At 36.3% G+C, this 27,325-nt stretch overlaps 1 protein-coding gene across 1 annotated transcript in view; it reads left to right on the top strand.

Annotated features, from left to right (window-relative positions):
• Window positions 1-16,107: 16,107 nt before the first annotated feature.
• SLC9A9 (solute carrier family 9, subfamily A (NHE9, cation proton antiporter 9), member 9) overlaps window positions 16,108-27,325 on the top strand; it is a gene marked incomplete at its 5' end in the record, with an annotated part of 157,502 nt that continues 146,284 nt past the window's right edge. Inside the window, 2 exons of the mRNA XM_010295160.1 lie at window positions 16,108-16,223; window positions 24,343-24,448. Of these exons, the coding sequence (XP_010293462.1) occupies window positions 16,108-16,223; window positions 24,343-24,448 (222 nt within the window). The remainder of the gene's footprint in view (window positions 16,224-24,342; window positions 24,449-27,325) is intronic.

Below are 27,325 nucleotides of genomic sequence, written 5' to 3' on the forward strand. Positions count from 1 at the left end.
TACCAGCGTCCTCCCAAGAAGGGAATGTTCTTCAGTCTCGCTTGTTTAGGAATATAAACTTTCTCTGATCTTTAAAGTCATTAAATGAAGGAGTAGATGATGGAGGCACAGAAATTAGATCAAGAAAAGAGCTATTAGTCCATATAGCTCATTATTCCATCCCTAAAAGGCTACTCTGCAGTGCAATTCTTGGGTACTGTGTCCAGTACACAAAAAAACCACGGGAGCATGGAAATAATGAAGGTGCAATTCTAGCGTGCAGAAATGTCAGTCCTTTTCTCTCTGCTTTGATCCAGCTATGGGAAGAAGTAAAGCAGTAATTGCTGCCATTATAGAGAACAAATCTATTTGCATTTCTACAGTGCTTCAGCTCTAGCTGTGAATGTCTAATCAGTCCTATTGCTGGAAAAATATTTTCCAGCCTCTTGTCAAATCTATGTCTGTTTGAGTGCATTACTACATAACCACCTGACTCTACCCATGGCCTGGCCCACATCAGTAGAGGGCTGTGGTGAGAATTTTTGAAGCCAATGCTGGCATGTACGAAACATAATACAGCAGTGTCAGGGGTTCCGTAAATACTCTTTTCACCTCTAACAGAATAGTGCCCAATATAACATGCAAGGGTAACTGTGCTTGTGGAAGAACTGTAAAACTCTGAATAATGCGTGTATAAACATCCCATGACACACTTTTGTGGGAATAGTGACATTTGCCCCAATGTCCTTACTAGCTTTAGCCATAATAACTACATTGCATTTTTCTCACCCAGACTTCCCCTGCAGTTTTGACTGTAGGCTGTATTTCTCGTTCCTTGTTCTACGTGCTTTATGGGAGTGATAAGAACTATTGAGTGACTGCCACATTCTGATGCAAACATAACTGCACAATGTGACACACATTTATAAGTTTACCCTGAATCTGAAAAGCACCTGCTTTTCTACCAATCAGTAGTGTGGTTCTGCCTTCACAACCCTGGAAACTTAAGTTCTCAGGTCTGATTTAGCCTTTTGTTTCCATCACCCAGCACAGAAGTGCTGCAACCTGGCTAGGTTAAAGATCCCTATAGGAAAAGGAGGCGGCTGGAACAGCACAGAACTGGCACACTGTCAGACTACTCGTGTGAGCAATGGACATGCTAGAGGTGAGGACAGATCATTCCTTACTGCTAAGTTCCAGCTCTGCTCGCTCCTTGATAGCTTGGTTTAGCTGAAGGAGCCCTAATGTACCATGCAAAGGGAAAATGTCATTCAGTCAGTTGTCACAGAACTGGTGAAAAAAAACAAAGTGTAACTTGCAATGAAATAATCAGGTTGTTCTTACAGGGGAAGTTGAGTTTACTTTCCTCCTTTTTATTATCAGTTAATTTATGTTAGTAAACACTGTATCTTGTAAAGCATTGTATCACATCGATGTGGTTTACTGATACATGAATGTTTATATGATTCATCTAACAGAATTGTTCATGCCTAGAAAAGAAAAAGGAACTCTTTCTCCAAGCTCTTTAAATGCTAAAATATTAGTAAAGTACACAAAATGTGTTCAGGGAGGTGTCAGGGACTGAAGTCATGCCTAGTGAATAGTGGTCCAAAGTTATTCATGCAGTTACTCTGCATTTACACCCTATTGAGAGGGATCAGTGTCTAGGAGCAATATTCAATCTGAGCAAGTAGACTTTTCTCTATTTGCAGATAGACAAATGCCATATGCTTGCCTTATTCATGTTTGTATTTGATTCGATATATGATTCACGAGTTAGGCAAAAATTATTTGTCCCCTGGTTTGATGTTTTTACATACACATTTAAGAATTATATTCCCTGTAATCCACTGTCACTATGTTAGAGCTGTTCTAAAGTCAAAATCTCTTACACAAATATCTCAGTTTTTTCTCATAAAAAACATTTATTCTTCACCTATTTACAAAGTAAATTTTCCATGTGAAAGCAGCCAATAACTCACAACTGCATTTCCATTTAATTAATTTAATTATCATTCATTTGCTTCACCCAGGAAACATTTAAGGCAATTTTCCACTTAATCATTTCAACTAAAAGCTACAGTAGTGGCTTTAAATTTTAAAGACTGTCAAACCTCATCCTGTAGCATGGAAGATTTTTTTTGTTAAACAAGACACATAGCCCTTATGAAGACCCTGTAAAGGGAGTAGCATGTCCTGTAACTGGGCATGTGCAAGACTTGGAATTTAGAAAAAGGTCCTTCATGAGATGCATCAAGACAACCTGTCCTAAAGATGTTACTGCCACACATTCTTCAGAAATGCTGTGGTAAAACTCTCTTACATATATATGACTTCTGCCTATGTAAGTTGTCTTAATCAGACCCTAGTGCTAGTAAAATAAAATACAATTCTTCAGAACGTTTTTCGGCCTCCAGGAGAAAGGAGATGAAAAACTGGAGAGAGAGTGAAGTAGATCTTGATGCATCTGTAGATTTGTGCTAGAGGTTCAGTCCTACAGGATCCTGTAGGCTTATATCCTACAAACCAGAAGGAATAAGCAATAATTTCCACCTACTGCCTTCTACTAGCAATAACTAACCAAATTTCCTGGCAATTTCTAAGCTTAAACAGGACCTGTTCTTGGTTGTTGTCAGTGACAAGCATGGGAATAGGATAGAGCCACAGAACGTACTGCTGTGCGGTTGGGATTCGTGCAGTATGGACTTTATTAAAAGAAATAAAAAAAGAATTCCTACATAGAGCTTTTTACAAGGTTAAAGCCTGTGAGGCAGAAGTTTTTGAATCACTCTGGTATAGTCCAGATCTGACAAAAAGCAGCATGCACTCTGAATATCTAGTATATTCTTGGTAGGGTGTCAGGAGGTTTCCATTTGCATTGTCATTCATTACCTTGAACTTGTCAGTTGCTTTTAAACATATTTAAAAGCAGAGGATTAGGGAATGACTTCTCTAATCCCATCCCTCACACTCTCCACAAAGAGCAGTTCCCTAATGTGCAATGTGTTCTGTTATTATTAGTCTTTGTCCCAAGGGATTTTCTGTGAAAAGGCTGGAGCAAGTTAGTTTAAAGTCCTCTGGAGGCTGAAGGTAGATATTTTTGTCAACAAATCTGGCAGAAGTGTTTGGGACCTTCTTTAAGTCCAGTCGCTGGCATAAACCACTCCCAGAGACTGCCTGAGGAGTAGGGACTGAAATGGACAGTGAATGTAGAAACACTAGTCATCTTCTTTCCACCCGGTTGCGTGGTATTCACTCTTCTGCCATTCCCAGTGCTCCTAAGGTACAGTAACAAACTGAGCTACCTTTGCCATAGAGGTTTTGCGGCATCAGAGAGAAAAAAGTCAAATCTACAGCACAACACTGTCATTATCATAATTAGCCATAATTAAAGAACTGTTTTAACAGATGCATATTTGATGCATTTTGATATAAAAATAACAAAACTACAATGAAGAATGAGAATGTTCTATGGAACAGAACAAAAAACACTGTGTGATGGATCTGATTAAAATATTTGTGTACCTACTGAACAATGTAATCTGTATGATACAGTAATATGATCAGGTTGGGGAAGACACAACTCTCATAATACTGCAGACTCAGCTTCTTCATAGGACCCTGATACTTGTCAAATTTTGTATTATTACAACTTCAGAAGCCACAAACCTTTTAAGAGTGATTTAAAATAAAAAAACAGTAGCACAATAGTGGGCTTCTTTGGGACTCTACGGCAATATTAATGTATTAAAAGAACATTTCTATCCAGCACACCAATTAAGGATAGCAGTACAAGCAGGAAATAACCTGTTTGCCACAAGTTAAGTAAGTGCTTTGAAGCTCATGTCCTGCTGACTCATTCTGAATCATATCAGGACAAATACTTTCACTCTGAGAAGCTATTTACTGGCCCAGAAGGTTCATATTTCTGCAAGTTTATCACACTAGTTTCATGTCACATTAGACCTATCTGTATGCTTGTCATTCAGTTAATTTTTAATTTTTTTTTCCAAGAAAAAAAAAATGGGGTTTTCACTTGTTTCACAATGAACATCACTGCACATTAATACTGTTATATTCCTAGAAACAGGAGCTAGCCTGGACACAAGAAATCTTGTCATTCTCCTCCATCCTTGTTTGCTATAGCAAGGATGATGTTTAAAAAATAAAACCATAGTTAATCTGTTTGTTAAAGATCAGATGGGTTTCTCTTCCTGTCTATACACTTACAGAGATTCTCAGACTTTCAGAGGTCTAATTTTGAGATTTCAATTACTAAGGAAGAAAATCCATCACAAGACTGAACCATGTCCCAAGAGGTAACCACACCATAATTTAGAAATGTGAAACTCAGGGTTGATGTTCTTAATTGTCCTTTATTTCTATGGGAGATTGAACCAAGCCCAGGGAGATACCTGAAAACTCTCAAGCCTTAGCAAGGTCCCTGTTTGTCCCAAAAACATTCAACTGTTTCATCAAACAATATATTTTACATTTCAAAACTGCACTATAAATTAAATGTCCATCTAAGGTACCTGACAATCTCCACTTATGGTGTGAGTATGAATTCCTCTTTTGAGTATGAATTCCTCTTTTCCTTGTTCTTGAGCACTTGTACCACTATTTGACTGAAATAAAAATGTGAAAATGGTTTCAAACACGTTTCTCTATAGTTCATTTCATGCTCTATATTACAGCAGGCTATTCTCTAATTTAATTTACATCATTCTGAAATCACAAATTGATCGCAATTGTCTTTTAAGGGTAATACAAACTCATTTAAAGGGAACATCAGGTGCTCCAGTGAAAACCTACTGTAACAGGTCCTTGCAAATAAGATCATGGGGTTTATGTATTTTGCTGTGAAATACTAAATGAAAATATTTTCATATTTTAAATGTAAAAGTCAATATTTACACTGTATTTTTAAATGTGGGGCAAAAATACTGCTGTTTCAGAAAATTAGATAATAGCTGAATTATTCATTAATTAGTTCAGAATGAATAATTACCAGAAGCATGAGTCTGTCTTCCATATATATTAACCATAGCAAGCAGGTTAGTATCTAGCAATGTTTCTATACTTGAAGAGGGAGTTCAAAACATTATTGGTTCTCACTTTCTTGACTCAAAATACTTTTCTTTTGAATTTCTGCTGAATCAGACTTTTTTCTTCCTTTTCATCATTCAGGTCCGTGAGGTTTGAAGACTTTCCCTAGACAGGTCTTTTATACTAACATTTTCTACTGTCCTGAAACCTATTTCTGAAAGTAGGATTTTGCCATTACATGGAGTTCTGAAGAAAACTCATATAAAAGTTTTTTTTGACACAGGGAACGTTCTTGAGACTGAAAAGAAAAGACAAAACCATCCTCATATATCCCTCTGTCAACATAATAATTAAATGTTAGCACATTTGAAGCTTCAAAGGTGAAGAAAGCAGATACAAACCTTTGTTCTTGGTCCATAGCTAATCTGTGATACTTAATGCTATCAGATGTTGTTAAAGCCATGGATTTAGCAGAGACTTTAATAAAGTCAGACATTTATATTGATAATGAGATGGGATTAGGGGTCTTCATATTTCAGAACACAAAGCTTCCACTTAGCTGAGAATTAGAAAAACTTCTCTTATAGAAGGCAATTGTATAACTGGCTGCAACAGGTTTTCTTGAATTTACAAAACTCTTGAATGTTTTGACCAGGCTAAATTCTTCAGGATGTTGACATCTTGTAGGTAAAGAAAGAACCTTGCATGCTATGACTGCTGTAATAATGATAACCATTGAAATAACTCATTGGTGAATTGAAATCATCACTGACTGAATGAATTAGCCAATTAATCAGTAAATCTGATTTACCTGACACCCTGAGTGACTTCATGTTTTAGTTCGATATGTGACAACAGTTGTATAATCTGAGAACTTAGAATTATTGACATTTAATTACAATGTTTTTAACTCCTGCAGAGTCACTATCTTATTTTCCCTCTGGAAACTAGGTATTTTCAGTCCTTCTCTTTTCATATGGAAGTCTCTTAGTGTTGCTAATATTTTTCTTAGAATTCCACTGCCTTCTGTACAATGGTGATTTAGGCATTTCTAAAATAATCTACCGTTATTGTATCTGGAAAATCTTATACTTACGTCTGATTTTTTTAGATTTAATGTTTACTGTAATGAGGATACCTGTCTCAAAATATGCAAGTAAGATTGTCAATTATTCAGTATCTATTGGAAGTTCTCTCAACTAATAATACTGAGTAAAAGTAAATCTTTATGCAATGTTTAAATCTTTGTAGTGCAATAAAATATTCAGTGGCACTATGATTTGGACACAGTACAGTTGACAGTGTTTCATGGCTTATTTGCCCAAGTAATTATGAGATTTTAGTCATCACTCAAAGATCAAGTGCAGCTTTTTCATTGCAAAAAAATTCAGAGTTTTATGTATATTATGCATAATGGCTCTGATTTAGATGGAGCTCAGGAACACAGGGATCCTGACACTGTGTTATACTCCTTAGAGGAATATTAAAAACACATTAACTAATATCGTGCAGTTGTGAGCTGTGGTGAATTGGTTTGTATGTCTTTGATGCAGAATTTTACGTTGTAAAACTATAGTACACAGTATGGGCTATTTGAAAGTCAGTCTGAAAAAAAGTTTGTGGGTTTTTGGTTTTTTTTTTTTTATCCTACCTGAAATACCATTTATTGGCAGTTTCCAGCTATGTCTGGTGACCTCAACTAACTTTTCAGCTCATGTAGGTCCACACCTTACTTTTTTTCACTCCTGCCTTACTTTTGCTACATTGTTGGCATTACTTGGCAAAGCCTACGATTGCATCCTGAGATTTTGAACCAGGGCAAAATGCTTCTTCCATTTTAAAGGAAAGCATCTCTATATCTCAATAGATATTCTCCATGGTCAAATACACTACAGAAGACTAACCGAAGTAAAATTCGTACTGAGATATAGCAATTCTTTACTTTCTTGAGCATGACCCCATAGGAGGTTGTTTTTAAGCAAGCAAAGGCTCAGACGTTCAGGCTTTCTGACCACTTGGGCATTCTGCGTAGTCTCATTCGAGCCAGGCCTAAAGCATGAAACACAAATATGGTTGGCCTTTCCTAAAGTCAAAGAACTTAGCTTACTCAGGCATGAGAGCCTTGGAATTGGGTAGATCTACAGCAAAAGGTGCAGATACAGCAAACACAGTAACCTCCGGGCTTGCTTTCAGTGATAAAGTGATGGCAGACTAGCACACGCCTCTGCTACCGTCTTGCGTGCACGCCCCTTGCTGAAGCCCATGACTAGATACGTCTGCATGTGTTTCAACTGATCTCTCCCAGTTTCAGTGTAAGGACAGTCTCTCGCTTTGGTCCTATACCGATAAAGGTGGGTTGTAGAACCTAAGGCAAATATTTTGAAGCATGTTTCAGATCTCTTCACTTTTACTGTTACCAGCAGCCCCCAAATTGGCTGATACAGAAACCTGGGGTGGATTTTTTTAATCCACATTTAGTATCTGTTTGCCTGACTGTCTGAGTAACTCTGAACAGTCATCACTTCCCCAGAAGTCCAATACCACAGGAATATCTAACAAGCTGAGCTACCTATATTACCATAGTTACTGAAACACAGCCTTTCTTACTCATACTGACATACATAATATCTCCGAGGTGTAAAGTGTTTCTCGCCATTAAGCCTTCCCATCAAAACTTCTGATTTAAGAAGCAAACAGAAGACAATCTGTGACTACTAAAAAAATCTTGGTGGTAGATCTTTTCCGTTGCTCGTTGGGAAATGCTAAGCAAAAGCACTTCTTACATCACCTAACGTCCTCCCAGGAGCACAGCTCTGCTGACTTTAACTCTTCATCAGATCTATAGATGCTAAAGCTATGCATGTAGTTCTAACACTCAGCTGTTGAACAGTCATTGTGCCTCAGGTAAATAGGTATGCAGTGGATCTGCAAAGCCAGTTTCTTTTCTGTTCTTCCAGTTCTTTCTATAGCCAAACAGGCTTTCTTTTTGTGTGATTTTTACAGAATAGCTTAAGGTAAATTTATTATTAGTTTATTGTTACCTGAGACACTTCACTGAGGTTTTCTCTTGCTTTGATTAGTTAGTAAAAGATTTATTGAAGAAAAACCCATGATAATACCCTTTCTACAAAAGGCTATTTTTCTGACAAAACTGATTTAAAAGATGACAAAAAGAAGAATATACCAGCATACAAGAGCACTTTGAAATAATGAATCACTGTAGCCAAAACACTTGATGTGAAGCATTTCACTGTATAGAAAAAGTTACAGGAATATATTGGTGTGGTAGAAATAGAAAGATCAGAATAAAGGAATGTGAATTTCATTTTCATCTCTGCTATTTATGTTTTTCAGCATACATATTAAATGTTGACTAGTGACTTTTTATTACTGTTGTGATATCGATCAGTCAGTCACTATGTTACTTCATATACAAGCAAGAATAAAGTCCTCTACTTTTCCTGTTGTTAGCTCATTAATATTGCTATTCCTTGTTAAAAGGAACAAATGCAACTCAGTTTTTTTTCATCTTTGCTTGCATGATTACAGTCTGTAGCTATGTTCAACTGGCTTCAGGCTACAAGATAATCATGTCTAGATAGAGTAGGATTCTTTAGGGAGTTAAAGTGTGAGATGAAAAATTCTCCGCAGATTAGAAAACACATTTGGTAAGAATGATTTAAACTAGAAATCTCATTCATGCTACATAGCACAACTGCACAAATACTTTAAAACTGGAATTATGTTTTTTAAACCTTTAACACAATAAAGACCCTTAGTGAGATTCATCAGTGACGTTGCAATGAATAACAAAACTGAAGAAAATACAACTGCTAAGATCATCAGGAAAATGGGGGTGTATTGAGGATCTGGTGTGTATATTGTACACCTTCACTTAGCAGTTTCTGTTACATTCTAATTATGTCCCCTATGGCTTTAAATTAAAAGTGGATTTTTTTAGAACTGATAGGTTTTCCATTTAACTTCAGCTTCCATATAAGAACGCAGTTACTTATCAAAGAAGCAGCATCCTGTAAATGAGCCTGCCAATTTGTGTTTATTGCCATATTTTTTTCAGTTTGGTCTAATGCAGAGGGATAGGTGCTGTGATGCCAGTTCATGCAAGCCAAGGATTTGGCCAGGAATTTTAGGGAAGCAAAGCTCAGCACAAGTCTCTTTATCTGACTGCACCATCCAGGCATATTTTTATCATGAGAGATTCATAGGATTTATTTCAACTTGTATTTGTCTTATCTCACATGTACCTACACTATGTTATGCAAAGGTAACCTGCCTGTCATTGTCGTCTTGTCCGCTTTGTTCATTGTTCATGCATATATAGACCCTCTCAACAGTTCTTTCAGACACCATGTTGTCTTGCCTTCCTAGAAATACTGGTAACTTGAATTGTATTTTTACCAGCTGCATTTAGGTATTGTACAGCCTTTTGTTATGTGTTTAGATGTTGGGCATGCTGCCTACTGACATGTTTCTTTTACAGCCTTTCTCATCCACCTATATGGCTAAAACTCTTGCCAGGTTTTCTTCGTTCCTGTCTTGATAACTCCAGTATCTTTTTCCTTCACAGGTGTGGTCTGATCCCATTTGTGGCTATTCACAATGCTTCTGTTAAAACTGTTCTCCCAGCCCCCTGACAGCTTCTTTCTTTGCATCTTTCCTCCAGCCTCCCCACTCTATTCTGTATCAGACATACATACCCTGCTTCCCTCTACTTTAAAACTACAAATTACCTTTCTTCTACTAGCAGTATATTGGATAGAATTTTACCATTTAGAACTTTCTGACAAGAGCTTCCCAAAAATCCCCAAAGCAATTTCACTACCTCTTTTTAGATCCCTTCTTAAAACTAGCTGTTACTAAAGGAAACTCTTGCAAAAAAAAATAGGCTTCTGTTGAGCTGCATCTAAAGCTCTTCCTGAGCATTTAGATAGTTTCATGTGTAGTAATTACGCTGTAAAGTTCTTAGGAGAAGGTTCTTTTTTTTTCCCCTCTACATTTAAACAGCAGCTAGTTTAAGAATGTCTCGGTCCCAGAGTAGCCTTCTTAGACAGCAGCTTTATAAACAAATTCATTGGAAACTTCCAGCAGTACCCAGACAACCAACGTGCTCTCCAAACTCGTTTCCTCAATGCATGGCAATAAAAGGTTAGTAGCAGCAGAACTGTGGTAGTAAAAAACCTGGACATTTTACATATAGAGATTCTTCCCCTGTTTTTCACATAGGCAAGCTTTAATTCAGTCCAGCTTCACAAATGTAAGGACAACCCTGTGCTCAGAATCATTAAGCCTTACAGAATTATTGTTCTGGTTCTTCAGTGTCTGTCATTTACTTGGAATTTTTGCCAGTCTAAAGTTTATTTTGCATTGTTGCACTGAGATTTTATGTAGTCCACTTGCCGATTCATACTGGAAATTATGGTAGTTAAAGCTTAGTTTCCCAGAAGATGATTCGTACTTCAGCAAGTCAAATATTTATATGGTATCTCCTCTACTGTGTAATGACACCATTGTATGTAGCATTTTTTAGAGATGAAGCACTTTGTAATTGTAAAACTTGCATAATCTGGAAAATTCTGAATTCTCCTGTGTTTCATTACATTACTGTTTTTTCCTTTTCCTGTTGAAGTGGCAAAATACTTGCTCTAGCTTGCTGGGCTCCTCCCCACACTTTAAACAAAATTATGTTTGGGTCTAGAAAATGTCAGCTCTCCTGCAGCGAAGCTAATCTGAGTTTTATTCTTCTATTGTATTACTTCATTAATATTGCAAATCATAGAATTATTTAGGTTGGAAAAGTCCCTTAAGATCATCAAGTCCAACCATAAACCTAACACTGCCAAGGCCCCTACTAAATTATGTCCCTAAGCACCACACCTACGTGCCTTTGAAATACCTCCAGGGATGATGACTCAACCACCTCCCTAGACAGCCTGTTCCAATGCTTGACAACCCTTTCACGGAAGAAATATTTCCTAATACCCAGTCCAAACCTCCCCTGGCGCAACTTGAGACAGTTTCCTCTCATCCTGTCAGTTGCTACTTGGGAAAAGAGGCTGACAGCCACCTCACTACAACTTCCTTTCAGGTAGTTGTAGAGAGCGATAAGGTCTCCCCTCAGCCTCCTTTTCTCCAGGCTAAACAACCCCAGTTCCCTCAGCCACTCCTCGTAAGACTTGTGCTCTAGACCCTTCACCAGCTTCATTGACCTTCTTTGAACACGCTCCACCCCCTCAATGTCTTTCCTGTAGTGAGGGGCCCAAAACTGAACACAGTATTTGAGGTGTGGCCTCACCAGTGCCAAGTACAAAGGGATGATCACTTCTCTAGCCCATGACCAAATCAGTTATTCACAAATATTATTTGCAGTACTGAATCATCACTAAGTCCAACTGAGAAGTCTTTAGCGACTGTTTATTACTGATCAATTTAGTTACCATTTCTTTTCAAAGTATAATGTTACTAATCATCTAGTTTCTGATCACGCAAATAAATTGATGAATTTGCGTAGTTATTCATGACAATAAGAAGTTGATATGGAGGTAGGGCAACCCCAAATCAACTCCCTACTCTTTATTGATTGTATGTAGCTCCTTGCACAGGCCTATATTCCTGGATGCAAAAAAGACATGGTTTGAGACACTTTGTCACCTAGCAGAATTCACACCTTCAAGTTACCTATACAAAGCTGGAGGGACAGAGGAGATAAAAAAATTAGAGGTCAAAGTATAGGCTCAAGCTCAGACTTCCATCACCCAGGATGAGGACCCAAATCACCTGATATCACGTCACATTTTCACATTCATGCAATTTCTAGCTGTTTAGTTTAATGAATGGCTAATGATAACCAAAGTGGAACAGCTTCTAGGCACTGGGAACCTAGAGTCTCCTATGGCATGTTCTTAGTATCTAGGAAAAGTGAAGGGGAACAAGGTGGAGCAGGGTTTTCAATCTGAGGCTTACGTGTCTTGCTCTATTAGAGTTGAGTGAAAAGGGACTGTGAAGTGGAACAATCTCTTTTTCATTCAGCTTTGGGTTCTGTGAGGTCCAGGTCTCAGCATACTTCTAACAGACCTCACTGGCAAGACAGATCATTCACTAGTTTGTGAATCCCAAAGGATCTTTAGACAATGAGTACATGGATTACATAATGCTAGACAAGCCCCCCCCCCAAAAGACTTGATGAGAATTAAGAGGCTTTATAGATGAAAATTAAGGGTAGTAGGGCTCTAAGGCAGCAGCTCTGAAGATTCAGATTTTCAATATAAGTCACCTAACTCCTTTCATACATCTGTGCCTCATTCTTTTTGTTCCGCAGAATATTACTTGCTACTTCATTTTGGGGAAATAAAAGAACACTGCCTCAGGTGGCTAATACAGTATTCTAAATGATGCACACATTGTGGTATAAATGGAAAGTCCAGATATATACAGAAAATAACAGTTATTTTATGAAGTTTATTATCAGAGAAGCATGATGTAGAACAGAGAGATAAAGATCTCGTAGTATAAGGGGCAATCACTTTCCCAAAGAACTTACAATATAGATTTAAAAAAGCATATGAAATAAAACTACTTTGCAAGCGTATTTTAAAGCTAAGATTTTTAAAGCCACATTGGAAATTAGAGTTACATTGATTTGCAACTCATCTTCTATTTCTTTTAAGCAGCCTTGAAGACCTGAGTTCTGATATTCTAAAATAATGAAAAATAAAACTTGGCATTCTAGATTAGTAAAAAAGTAAAGTAAAAATGGTGATTTTACAGGCAGGAATCAGAACAATGGAGGTACTGTCCTACTAAACAGATTCAGAGCTCCTAATATTGTTATCTTGTTTGGTGTCAATAGCCTGCTCTGTATCAGCAGTTGAGCACTGGGTTGGGAAACGTGTTCTAGTGGGACAGGAACATTCTGGAGGAAATTCAGAATCACTGACACACTGACTTATTTGCAACTTTTTAACAGCTATTTCAATATTTTTTTTAACATATATTAAATGAATTGTTGAAGATTAATAAAAGCAATCAGATTTTCTGAAACTTGGTGGGTGTAAACTTGCTAAAAATAACCTAGATGTATCAAATGAAATGACAACAGCCGTAAAAAACACTGGCTATTTTTTTCAGTTCTAGTTTATAATAGCAATAGTGACATCAGTGCAGGGTGTTTCCTTGGGATTAATGTCCTGCTGTCATTGGGGTATGCTTTCCTTCATGGATTTCCACTCAGAACAGTTGTACTGGATGATGTGTAATGCCACTATCATTGTGAGCTCAAGTATCCAGCTGAGATACAACTTTTCAATATATACTGGAAAAGTCACGCTACATCATCAACTAGTATTCTAAAAAGAGTTGTTGTTAATATTCCTCATAAATAAATTGCTTTATTGTTTAAATTTCATTATATATTAGACTGTTCCACCTGAATAATCTCTGTCACTGAAGACAATGATAAAGCCAGAGTGACATTTTTGAGTAGTAAAAAATTGCAAGCCGGAATACACAGGGTTAGAGTCTGATCTCAGTTTTACCAGTCTAAAATGCAGAGTAACTCCTGTGATTTAGACTTGGGATTTAGTTCTAATCTCTAAAACTGAGAACAGGATCTGATGTCATGTGCAGGATAACGAAAGCAATTTTATTTGAAATGGAATTTTAAAAAATACTAAACACATGCATACTCTGTTTGTGATATATCTAGAGAAAAGAATAAGGCAAACTCCCATTTTTTTAGTGAATGTGTTAGTATCATATTACGATGAATTTATTAAATTATTTTCCTGAGAGCAAGCTCTTGGCTAGTATAAACTGCCATAGTTCTGTTAATTTTACAAACATCATAAAACTTACTTTGGTTCAGAATTGCCCTTTAATTTCTGGTTTTCAAAATAGCCTCTAGGTGAACTTTTTGTGTAGTTTGCAGAAGACAAGAAACCAAATGTTGGGGTGACTAGAAAATTATAAATTATTTCTGTTTTAAAGTTATTTTAAAGTTACTGTAAAGTTATTTAAAGTGAAGGGGGGGATTGCATTTTGTATGGCTGTGTGTAGTAAGAAATCACTGATAAATGATAGTTAATGATCACTTTAATGTATTAACTTCATTTAAAATATACAGCTTTTAAAGAAAAGATAAACCAGTGTGTTTTAAAAATTAATTTACAACAGGAAATTATTTCTGTGCATGTTTTCATATGTGTTAAATCTGTACAGCATTAGCAAAACGTAGTAAGTAGTTCATGATTTTTTTTTAAAAAAAACAATATTCTGAGTTTGCTGTTCTCTTTTCTTTGCTGGATGAGGGTTAACATCTTAGTGATTAAGTCAGCACCACTGTTTAGTCTGGGAATCTTCAGGTTTATTTCCCTTTTCAATGCAGCCAAGAATTGAATGGTATGTGAACTAAGACCAGGTTCTGTAAGTCTTCTACTGTACTAAACTTTATGGCAAACTTAGACCTTTTATGTCAATGAAGGACTCCTTAATCCATTTTGTCCAGTTCATTTGCAACTTGTACAGATAGTAAGCAGAAACATAATGAAAATATTTAGTAGTGTATAAGAAACAATCCTAAAGACCAGGATGATGTCTACACTGGGTATTTAAAGATGACTAAATTTGCCAGATAGTCAAAACTTCATTTTATTAATTATTTTTAAATATTTTTAACTGAGTCAGAAGAGTACCTGTGGTCAAAACTGCAAGCAGGTTTGAGCAATTATTTCTAAAAGCGATGCATACGTTCACTTCTGTTACTGTTGACTTTTGAGACAACTGCAAATCAGGATAGCAGCACCACTGTCGGTTTTTTAAGAACTCATTCCTTAAAGCAAACATATTTGTGCTGGGGATAACAAGACTAACTTCACTGCAGGGTCTTGAAGCATTATTCTTTGAGAGTTGAGAGAAAGTGAGCTCATCAATCCAGGGGACCCACAGCTGGATAAATTGCTTTAGGAAATTGGTGGCTAACTGTTGGCTAGGCAGCTTATGTAAATGTGTACACAAATTGGGGATTTCCCATTCCCATTGGGGAATTCTGTGGTGACCTATCTGCTTCCCTCTTAATGTAATGTTACTATACTTCAGAAAGTCTACAGCTTGGTAAAGTATCTGAAAACAACTTGTAATTAACTGTCAGGCTGTTTCTTTAGTAGCACTTTCTCTGTTACTCAGACCTTCTGTACTTACGCAACTTCAGAAACATTTTAGGATTACAGCTGAGAGCAAAATGTAGCTAAGTATGTGAATGCATGTAGCTCTGTTTAAAGTATTTTTGTTTAAGTCTGTAGTTAGAAGACCACAGCTGTCAATTTATGTGTTGTGTTTATGGAAAAAGTATTGAATGCAATGCAGGTTTTTATTAACTAGATTAGAAATGTGCAAAAATTTAAAAATCTACTATAGGTCTTAACAGGTGAATTCCTTTTTTCAAGACATTTCAAGATTCTTGTTAGAATACACATCTCAGATAGCATTACCTTGTTGTATAAACCAAAGATAACACTTCCTGTGAAACTAAGGAGGATTTATCAGTGCATTTTGAAGTGTGACTTTGTTGCCTCACTGTCATTGTGAGCTGTTAAATATCTATCTCTTTTGGAGACCTTATCTGGAACTTTGAATACAGCTAACATTTGAAAGCTGATAGAATAAAACAATTCATTTAGAAATATTAGAGCAAGCCACAGAGCTGATAGTAGAACTGCCTTTGTTTAAATGTTCTACATTAGACAAATTAATCTTAATAATGTCTTCTTAAGCTTACATTATCATTCCTTTTGAAAAATAAACAGCTAAAAGCATTGTTCTCTGCTCCCAGCAGATGACAATTATTCAGAAAAGTCTTTGCTTTGGAATTGTCTGTGACATTTTGATACAATACTTGAAGAGTTGAATAGGAGGGCAGAATTTTTATGATAGCAGTTTATGTTCAGTATTCACGTGATACATTTATTTAAAAGAAGCTGAAGAGAATAAGAACTTGCTTAATACTGTAAATTAAACATAAGTGTTATATACTCTGTCTGAATTCTTGTCTTATCCTTCCCCTGACAGGTTGATAATGTATGGTTTTGTGAAAGCCATGGTACCCATTGGCCAGTTAAAAGGATGGGAATTCCACTTCACTGACTGTTTATTTTTTGGATCACTGATGTCTGCCACGGATCCAGGTAATCATTTAAATTACTTTTTCAAAATTAAGAAAAGTAAATATGACTGTAACACCTGTATGTGCCATAGAAATGTTCAAAGTCTCTGTTTTTGATTTTTTTATTCCCATAACTGTTAAATGTCTGATATTCTGATAATCGTACATCAAATTTACTCTAGAGATCCCTTGTGTTTGTTTTAGTAACTGGTTTACCTATGCTTAGCTCACAAACTTTATAAACGAAGTTGCTGGGGAGATTGGAAAAATATTGTTCTCCAGTCTTCAGGACACCTTTCTTTTCATTGCTGATGTAAGAACTGCTGTAACGCTGGAGCCTCATAATTAATAATTTAGACATTGCATTCATGTGTGATCTAACCCAATTTAAAGATATGGGGAACCTAGCTTTCAGATTTGGCCATATAAATACTGGTCATAAGGTATCAGTTTACAGTTTGAATGCAGTCTTTCATGATAAATACAGCTAGAAAGATAGATACCAACAGGGTGACTTGAATTTGCAGATGTGAGATTTAAAGCCTAATGTTACATTAAAGACCCAAGTCTGGGAAACAGATTCAGTGGATTTTGGAATCACAGAATTACAGAATCATTTAGATTTGAAGGGATGTCTGGAGGTCTTCTAGTCCAACCTCCTAATCAAAAAGGAGCTAACCTCAAAGTTAGCCTAGGTTTCATAGATTTGTCCATGAAGATGTTAATAAGTGTACTCTGATATTAAAAGGAAAGTATTGCTTTTTGCATCTGTGGGACAATAGTGAAGGATGAGATGAAAAAAGGATTTTTTTATATGTTATCTACAAAGAGACAAAGTACAAAGTCTGCAAGGATAGATTGGATTTTTGCAAAATTTTCAGTTGAGCTGTTACAGGAAGTGGAACAGAAAGAATTTTGTGATGCACATGACATGCTGCATTAGTGTTAACTACCCTTGAGAAGTTCTCTGAGAAATTTATGAATAAATCTTCCAAATTCATGGCTATTAAAAGAAATTACAAAAAGCAACATTGTTCCACACATTTGTTCCATTCTTTAAACAACCCTCAATATTTAACAAAAGACTTTGAGCTTGTGATTTATCATTCTGATGGGTTAAAAATATGGTCTAAAACAATTTATTTCCACAAAACCAGTTGTTGCAAGATTGCTGTAGAAGCTGCATCAAATTGTTACTCTCAAATTAACCCAAGCATCCAATATGCTGCTACTTATAAAATCCCCCAACTACTTTAATAAGATTCAGCACATGATTGGAGCCTATCCTCAAAGCAAGAGAAAAACACAGAGATTGAAAGCACAAAGAAAACCTAGGAAAATAAATTGCTCATGGAATAAAAGGTTGCTTACATCTTCCAAGCATGTTTCTTGATTGTGCTATGCATAGAGTTTTGCAGTTGGCTTAGTTTCTTTTCCCATTTTCCAGTCCAATACTATTTAGTTCCATAAACAAATGTGTTGACTTCTAAGGAGAAATATGTAAGACAAACGCACTGATTTTGATTATAATAGGATTCAATCACCACTGATTAATCTGGAACAATCATGAGAAAAGAGAAGCTCCTCCTGCGCTGGAAGGAATAAGAAGTGAAAAGGATTACTTTTCCCAGATTTTTAAATAGGCTTAAAAAGCTAACACTGCAGTAGAGAAAACTACTTTTACTGTGACTAACTATCATTGATCAATACTGTTTGTAATTACTCTTCTGCTTATATAGAGTGTCTGTGCATGTCCAAGGGTTTTTTTTAATGTTCAGTCTTGCTCCCTCTGTTATCTATTCACAATATTCTAAGCTGTTTCATGTTTTCACTGATCTTATCTGTAAATTTCAGTCCTTCGAAGTCTTAGAGAATTTTGAATGAAATTCTTGCTTAAATGGTAGACATTGCTGAAAATATTTCATTGTGTTGAAGGATTGGCTAGTGAATTACAATTTCAAGCCATGTAAAGAGCTCCTTGGAATCCCACAATCAGTTAAAATATGGTTCCCTGGAGGACTGATACATGCTAGGCCATAAAATAATCAGTCTTACGATTTTATACGTGATATCTAGCTTTCACAAAAAAAGAAATCTCTGGTAAAATGTTAATGTTATAGAAGTAGGATAGAATAATAAATTACCGTCCTAAGAAGAAATAGTGAATTCCTGATTTTTCACTTAATTCTTCACTGTGTAGGATTATGAGATCATTTTAAAAAGAGATTTAATTTCCCTTGGCTGTGGAAAGCAATTAAGTCTCACAAGATGTTAAAAACTCACCTGTTGACTTGACGGAAGTTGTTTTAAGTTCCTTATTTGTAATAGTAAAGATGACTAGTAGATGTTTACCTGTTAAATGAAGAATTTTACTACCAGGGCAGTAAACAAATGTATGCCAGCTAAAAGTTGCTAATATGATTAGGAAGAAGGAAATTATGTCAGAGCACTCTGTAGGTTTTAGTTTTTAAGGGTATTTGAAGATCTTTAATATAGAGATTTTTGTATGAAAGTAGTTCAGAAGAATTGCTCTTATATGCTGTAAGTTCCCTTATACAGAAAACTAGCACTTGAATTAAGATTGAGAAATGAATTTATGACAGGTTATACTTGCAACTGTGTTTTGCCTTATAGGCTGTGATCTCCAAACATCTGTGATACTTAGGGATGCCTCAAAAAACTCTCATGTCTGTAGAAAGAGAAGGTAGAAACTTCAGGGACAAAGCAAGGCTACTTTCAAATGAATCTCCTTCAAATATCTCCTTCCCATAATTTATCATTTTCAGCAGAAAAAGCTTCTCATTTCAAGACTTCAGATGAGAGATTTAATTTCTAAGAAATAGAATTTTAAAATTATCAAATTATCCCTTCATTAGTCTTTGATTTAAAACATCAGACCAGTATTTATAATTTTTCTTTATTCTGATCAATAGGTATCATATATCATGTAGTTGGGGCAATCATCTCTTCTTGTTATCTCATCTGCATAAAACAGCTGATTTCATTGTTTCGCTGTTGAAAAGGTTTCCCTTGTGTTAGTACTGTGTTTTGATTTCTAATATAACCTGACTCTGGAAGTTTCTTGGTGTGATCCCTTCAAAGGGGATGGAACAGTTCCTCCCTCTGTTCTGGTGCACATATCACTCATCAAGAGCAGCAAAGAGACTGTGGAAAAGGTGCTGGGGTGGGGAGTGGAGCCCCCAGCTCTCGGACCCTGAGCATCAGAGACCTGCAAAATGAAACTGCCTGACGTGTGAGCACAGATGAGGATATCCTGACAACTGTCCTCTGTGGCTGAAAGGCAGACGCAGCAATAAGCCCCAGCAATAGGCTGCTTCAGGTACCAGTGGCTGTAATGGAACAAAGTGAGTGACAGGACAAAACTGGCACACGAATAAAAAGATTTGACCTCTGCCTCAGCCACCAAAAAATAACTGGAAACTACAACTTTGGCAGTTTGTCTTTGCTGTTTCATTCTGTGCAATGACCTTCCAATCCAAAGACATTTCATGTGCCTTTAGCACTTCTTTATTTTTTAACTTTTGACATTTCAAGCATAGATTTACCTTCACGAGGTTTGCTGAAGCAGAGCTATTTCTGAGCTATGTGAACTCCCTTACCTTTAGTCATATTGATAATCACAATGCTTTTCTCTATTTGAAGTTACTATGGTTACAGCTGAACTGAAGATGTGAGTTGCACTGCTGCTGTTATTGATAAAATTGGATATTTATCAGAAAGAACAGTTTCTGTTTCTGATAAAATTGAAGGATTTTGCATTAAGAAGCATAATTTATAAATACAGCAAGGTAATACATTTTATACAGTGGTTATATAAGGCTATTTATAGATGTGTTTTTAATTAAAATATTTTTCTGCCGCCTTCTTATTCACCACTGAACTAATCTGTGAGTGGCATGACTGATTAGTAGGGAACAGAGACTATAATTAAAATTGGGATTGTCCTTTTTAGAGAAAAACGGATAGTAAATATAAGTGAGATTTCTCTCATCTTATTTTCTTCCCATTTGATACCATCCTCCTAAAAGAATTTAGGCCCATGAGCTATGAAAGATATTAATAGTTCTCATCAAAAAATTGAGGTACAATAATACCAGTACTTTAAATAATGGTCTCATTCATTTTCTGAGTTTCCTTATTCTTTTCAGTCACAAGAGCAAAGAAGTATTGGATACCGTCACCTTAAGGATTGTTGTAGTTTGCTGACATTTCAGTTTTTAGAGGAATTAATAACAAGCCAATTTGTTTCTACATATGACAATAGTTATCTTTCACAAACCAGCTCCACAGACACTTGCTCTGACATGGGTACAACCAAAGTCATGCTGGGCTGAGAGATGTTAGCTACTTCAGTCTGTGAAGTCAGGGAAGAAGTGAGTCAGATTTCTGTTGCCACAAGTACTGAAAAATCTTGGATGCTTCATTATTTCAGGCTTCCCATCACTGAATTTTTTAATGAAGTTCACAACCCTTTCTGAGTCGGGAGTCCTGATACATGTTTTTTCTCTTTGTGTCAGTTTTTACTGCCACAAAAGATGTTGGTTTGCTGTCCCCCAATTACCTGTCCCTCTAGCCATCTAGTTCTTTGTTCTATCTCTGTAATTCCATGCTTAGATTGAAATATGAGATACAGAGATGCTGTGTACTTTAATGAAAAGTCATTTGGTATTCTTATAGTATGTATTGTATCTAATAAATTATATGTCTTTGAGTAGTTATCACAAAAAAAACAAGCCCTACATACTGTTCCTCAAAAGTGCCGTCAGAGAGGCCAGACTTACTGCAACGTAGAGTCTATGATCTTTGCTTAGATAGGAAAGTTCTCATGGATTAGATATGTTACTGTGGTATATCACAGCAAATACTGAATTTTTTAATTAATTCTCTTGAGTTTTAAAGTAATCTATCAGAAAAAATGTGATGCGGCTACTTTGGGCAATAATGACTATTCCTAGAATATTATTCTCTCCAAAGAATAATTTAAATTAACTTTCTTCCATAGCAGAGTGTCACATCCCTTTTAATATGCCCATTCTGAACTATATCCATAGATTCTTGTAATGAATGAAGGCAAATGTGATCTTGAGGAAATTACTAGATGGTGGTTGGCAAAACAAGGTGAAAATGTTTTACTGAACTCTTAAATGGGGTGGATGTGCTAAAGATTATGCATTTCTCTGTTCTTACGCAGATACTATTTAACATATTCATTAATGAGTTGGCAATGCAGTAGAGGTTGCTTCTTTAATGTATAATACTATGCTGAGAGGAGGTTGCAAACATTTTGAAGGACACAATTAGAACTCAATATGATACTTGCAATGATTTAAAATCAACAAGGATAAATGCTACACTTAGAAGTAATCAACTCAATAAATAGATCAGAAATGAGCATTCACTGCTGAAAAAGGTTCCAAGTTTACAACATGAAAATGAGTCATCAGTACCAATACATAGCAAAAAAAGGAAGACAGGGTTTAACACATGTTCTACAGCATCTTTTCACTCCATTTCTTGACAGAAAGTGTCAACTACACCATTTGGATCTGATTTTGGGCACTGTATTTCAAGAAAGATATGGACTGATTAGAAGTGATTAGAGAGCTAGAAAACTACCGAAAGTAGGAGATTGAAATAAGTGAGTCAGTTTAGGGAGGAGATGTCTGAAATGAGTCTTTGAATAGGCAAAATGTTGCTGGAAAGAAAAAGGGAATTAAAAGTGACAAATTATTCGCGTCTCATTAGGCTAGGAATGGAAATTACAGACTTGAAGAGCAGGAGGGGAGATTTAACTTAGACATTCAGGAATAGCTGCATTTATAAATTGTATGAATACTAAAGTGCAGGTTAGTCTGCCTTGGGATTTGTGGAACCAGCATCACTCTAGTTCTTTAAAACCAGATCAGATAAATATCTGTTAGCAGTGGTGTGGCCGAAACTTGCTGTGCCTTGGGGCAGATAAACATATGGACAGAGCAGAGACCAGAATTCTTCAGTCAAGGACAGGCAATGCTGTAAAGAGAATCCACCAACCTCCATGGGGAATGGGAGAAACATTTGAAATGTAAGTTTCTTTATGAGAACTGGGTGAACTGAGGATTCTCTCCCAGAAGGGGCAGTTGATGCATTACTGTGTTGCTTGCTTTATTATTTTGCCTTCATTTGCGAAGATTTTAAGTCAGATCTTTGGCACAGAGTTGGGACAGAAAACAGGAAGAGAACGCTGCTGTTTTCTTAGGAGGCAAAAGGAAGGAGAGGAATGTGTAGGCATGTGTCTAATTGGCTTGGCCTGCTACACATACATACCAACTTTGATTGGTTACCAATGTACATTGGACTTCGATTACTGTTTTCTTTTCCATCTATCATTGTTGCAGGGACTATTAATGTGAGTCCAAACTAATTAGCTAATAAGAAAAAGCTGGAAGTGGCAAGTAGTTTTAGAAAATAACTCTGTTGTTTTGCCAATGGCATCAAAGAATGGGAGAGTAAATTGGGTCTACGTTTAGCACATTAAGGCAGCATTGCTAATCAAGCAAAAACCTGAATATAGATACCGGTGAACCAAGAAAATACCTTTTGCAAATAAAACTTCTTCCTATGCCTCTGAGCTGTTCTGGAGAAAGAATTCTTTTCCTAGTTTAAATTGTAACTGCACTAGGAGTAGATAGCTGAGGTTACCAAGATGGTTAAATATAACTAGTTAATTTAAATATAGCTGTATCAGCAAATGTTCAGCTACACACATCTCCTAAATTGTCTTCTGTAGAATAACACTTCCAAAATTCTTCAAAGATAACACATCAACAGCGATCACTTTGACATAAAATCTCACAGGAGAACTGAGAATCTATTTTGGGGTTATAAACTGATTTTTAGATTACACAGATATTTAAGTACCATTTAAAAAATCTTATCAGTAATGATCTCAAAGTTCCAAGTAATGTTATTAAGACAAAGCATAATCATATGTTCATGTTTTTGTGTGAATTATCAGCAGTCATCTCAATGTAAAAGTATATAATTTTAATTTCTAAAATGTCAGATGGTAACATGGCATCCCAGGGGCACTCCTAATCTTTGACATTCCTGGGCTATGAGGAATAAGTCAACTGCATAATTATGTACTAGAATTGAGCACTAGTGAAGCAGCGAGTTACTGTGTAGTTTTTAACCACACAAATAATTGAGGGCCTTTACGTTAAATTCTGTTTGAAAAGAGAAAGCTCTGCTTTGTCGATGTAAGGAGAGAAGAATATCAACACAGAACATAGATAGCCTTCTTCATTTGGAGATTATGAAGTGCTAGGTAGATCTTGGGAAGGATTTGTTTACAGGTAAGGAAACTGAGGCATAAAACAACTAAGGCATCCTTTACTATCTATAGGACTTACCTGAATATGAGCCAAGTGTCTAAATGCCCTTGAGGATTTGTGTCTAGATGATTTGCCCAACTTCAATTTAAATTCAACATGCTCTAGTTTTTTCTATTGCACTGGTAAGCTAAAAATCAAATATAGTGTATAACTCGAGGAGAAGGAAGGGAGTTAAATGACTGATATGCTGAAGGAACCTTAAAATGAGTTACAAGTATCAGTATTCAGATCTGGATGGTAGGGCTTCATGACTACAGATAGGCTACACTTCAGGTGAAAGTGATTACGCTGCTGGTGGAACTGGGTATAACGTTATTATGCATGTTCTTCAGTGAACATGCATAACAGATGGATAAATGTTATTATATCCTTCTTAAAATAGGTAAACCACTACTCTCATCATGCACAAAGTCTATGGCAAAACCCATCTTTTCAGCACCCTTATTTCTCCTTGGTCATGAGATCAAAGTGCTTTATGCACAGTAAAAAAATGCTGTGACATTTTCATTATGCATGATTCTCTGTGTGAGAGGGAAAGTTGCTTCCTAACTCAGCTGAAGCACCGAAACTTACAGACTTGCTGGATTTAAGGGTCTTAGGTACTTCACTTGATCTCTTTTAATTTATTGTTATCCACTTAGGTAACAACTACTTCTCAAAACCCATATTCTAACATTGCTTTATTTCTTGAACTGCCAGAGGAATATGAAAAAAACAAACTCACTTTGCTTTGTCTCCATATAGTGACAGTCCTTGCTATTTTCCATGAGCTGCATGTGGATGCAGATTTGTACACGCTCTTGTTTGGAGAGAGCGTCCTAAATGATGCTGTGGCTATCGTGCTGACATAGTAAGTACACCCACCTCCATTCTTTATTTGGTGAGATAATTACAAGCTTTAATTGATAGATATAACATTTGAAGATTTCATTACAGACATGTAGTTCTGGAGTTGCTCTTGGCTTGTTAAACACCAGAATTCCAATATTGTTAATGGTAACTGTGTGTCCAGAATGCAATTTTAGTTTATTTTCTTCAACCTAGAAAGCAGTATATTCTGTTAAATGTGTAAATTTAATTTAATATGATTTCTTTTCTCATCTAAACCAGATAGTTTGAAAAAACAATGATGAATGAGCACCTATGAGGACATAGGGCAACTATAAAATTGGAGACCGGTTCTCTTTATTTTTTGCAAACTATCAATTTTCCAAGATTAAAACTACAAAGTGGTACACAGTAGCTCAGTTTATCTACTTCTGCCTATTGAATTTGACAGAGCTTCATCTGATAGTATTATCCTAGATTTAGATATAGCCTTTTTATTCTCAGGAATCCTCAAACAGATCACAAACAATGGGCCAAAATCACGAAAGTATGTTCTGTCCTAAAAACACACATGCTAAGTACATGATTAACAGGATTTCAAGTTAACTCCACTCTGCATGTATTATATGCTTTCTAGAGTTTTGCTAGAAATACAAACAATCCTCCTGGGTAATCTTAAAAGTAACAGAACTCTGCAAAATCTAATTCAGTTTTCCAGGATACTTGAAGATGCTTCACTGTAAGCCTCAATTCAGTTCAACCCTTCTCCTTAAAATACAGTTCCTTGAACTAGGATTTATCCTATCGTTTGAAAAAACTGAATTTTACAGAGTTTACAGTCTTTAAAAAATGAGCTTCGTATTTTGTCTGAAACCTCGTGGAAAAACTTCTAATAGTTGAATTGCAAAAAAACCCCAAAATTGTTTTACAATACAAAAAAATAGTATTCCAATTTAATTTATCATTCTCCAATTGTCAGTATAGTTGCATTCACCTACATTAAACTCCTCACATTGTTTTTAGAGCAAGAGTAATATTTTCAAACACTGTCAAGTGTCTGAGCACAGCATTTCATGATTAGATATAGCACGGCTGTCACATTCAGTGACTGAGGTTGGAATGTGTTACTTAGCAGACCATCTCGTACATCAGAGAATAAAATGCACAAAAGGGAAACTAAGCAAAGAATAGAAACCTCAGTAGGGGGAACAGATAGAAAAGCATTAAAGCAGCTATTAGAATTGGAAAGAAGCATGTAGGTGACAAAAATTCTGAGATTTTTTCCTCTCCCACTTGACTTTGTTTAATAAAGGCCTAGACGTTTATAGCTCATTTAGACTCTTCATCTGTTAGCGTAAGGTTCCTGTAGACTGTGGAACAGCTAGATGACAAACAATTCAAGGAGACACAGAACATTTTAAGTGTCTGTAGTTTTCAGTCACTGGGACACCAAAGCACATGGATTTCTTCCAAGGTACAACTCGACAGCAAAGCAAAGACAGCTAGACGACAAACAACTCAAGGAGACACAGAACATTTTAAGTGTCTAGTTTTCAGTCACTGGGACACCAAAGCACATGGATTTCTTCCAAGGTACAACTCGACAGCAAAGCAAAGCAAATCTATACAGAAAAGTACTATCAGATAGTACAAGATTTGCGAGTTTCTAACCTCTGCTCTTCCCAGTACACAAGCCTAGGTTATGACCCTCAGCCTGCACGTGGATCCGGAAATCTATAGGAAGGACGCCTGATGCAAATGCTGGCTATCTCCTCCTCATGTTTTCTCTGCTGTACATGGAGATTACAACTCTTTTACTATAGAATCTCTTAGTTACTGGAAACTAACTGGGACACCAAAGCACATGGATTTCTTCCAAGGTACAACTCGACAGCAAAGCAAAGCAAATCTATACAGAAAAGTACTATCAGATAGTACAAGATTTGCGAGTTTCTAACCTCTGCTCTTCCCAGTACACAAGCCTAGGTTATGACCCTCAGCCTGCACGTGGATCCGGAAATCTATAGGAAGGATGCTTACTATAGAATCTCTTAGTTACTGGAAACTAGTATATTTTACTATATATTCAGTGTGACTGATACATTGATTTCTCTAATATATTTAGCCATTTATAGAGACTGAAGAGAACATACAGCATCATCAGCTTCACATTTTATTAATTTCTGGCTTAAATAATCAGCTTCCCCACAAATATAATGTTTCTGCAATGCAACATGGTCTTCCTTCCTGTAGCCTTTTAAGTAAAGCTATACTGTTAATAATGTCCGCTTTAGTGCATTAACACCCCACTAAGCCAAACCAAGTTCAAATGAACAATATTATTTTTCCTATCACTACAGAAGAACAGCATGTTTCTGTTACACATACCACTTTTCAGGATGGTACAAACACAACATGTTCATAATTACAGTAATAGGGGGCTATTTAAAAAGGTGTGAGAATAATGTTTACAAATCTAGAAAAGCAATAATAAGTCATTTTGTACACTATGTAATGGTAAACAGAAAATAGAATAAGAGAATACACAGCATCTCATCAACTAGCAGAATAACCAAGTTAATGTCTGCAAGAGTAACTTATTACAAGAAAGGGAGGAAGAGAAAAAGGGGAAAGCCCTTATGGCTGGCTGTGGCAGTTTGGCAAGCTGAAGGTAGCATGGCTGTCTGCCAACAAGGCTTTATATTAATATCTCTCTTTCTCCTTCAGCTTCTCTCTCCAACCTCTATTTTTCCTGTGCTGTTTATCATTTAGTTTCAGAAGGACAACAGCAGGACCAGCTACCCCTACCTTTTTCATACGGATGTAGTAAGTCACATTAGCCGTGTGTTGCTGCAGCAGTATGTACGGACACTGTGGCCACTGCCCTCAGAAAATACTG

Source organism: Phaethon lepturus, unplaced genomic scaffold, assembly GCF_000687285.1.
Source record: "Phaethon lepturus isolate BGI_N335 unplaced genomic scaffold, ASM68728v1 scaffold4629, whole genome shotgun sequence".
Lineage (NCBI taxonomy): Eukaryota > Metazoa > Chordata > Aves > Phaethontiformes > Phaethontidae > Phaethon > Phaethon lepturus.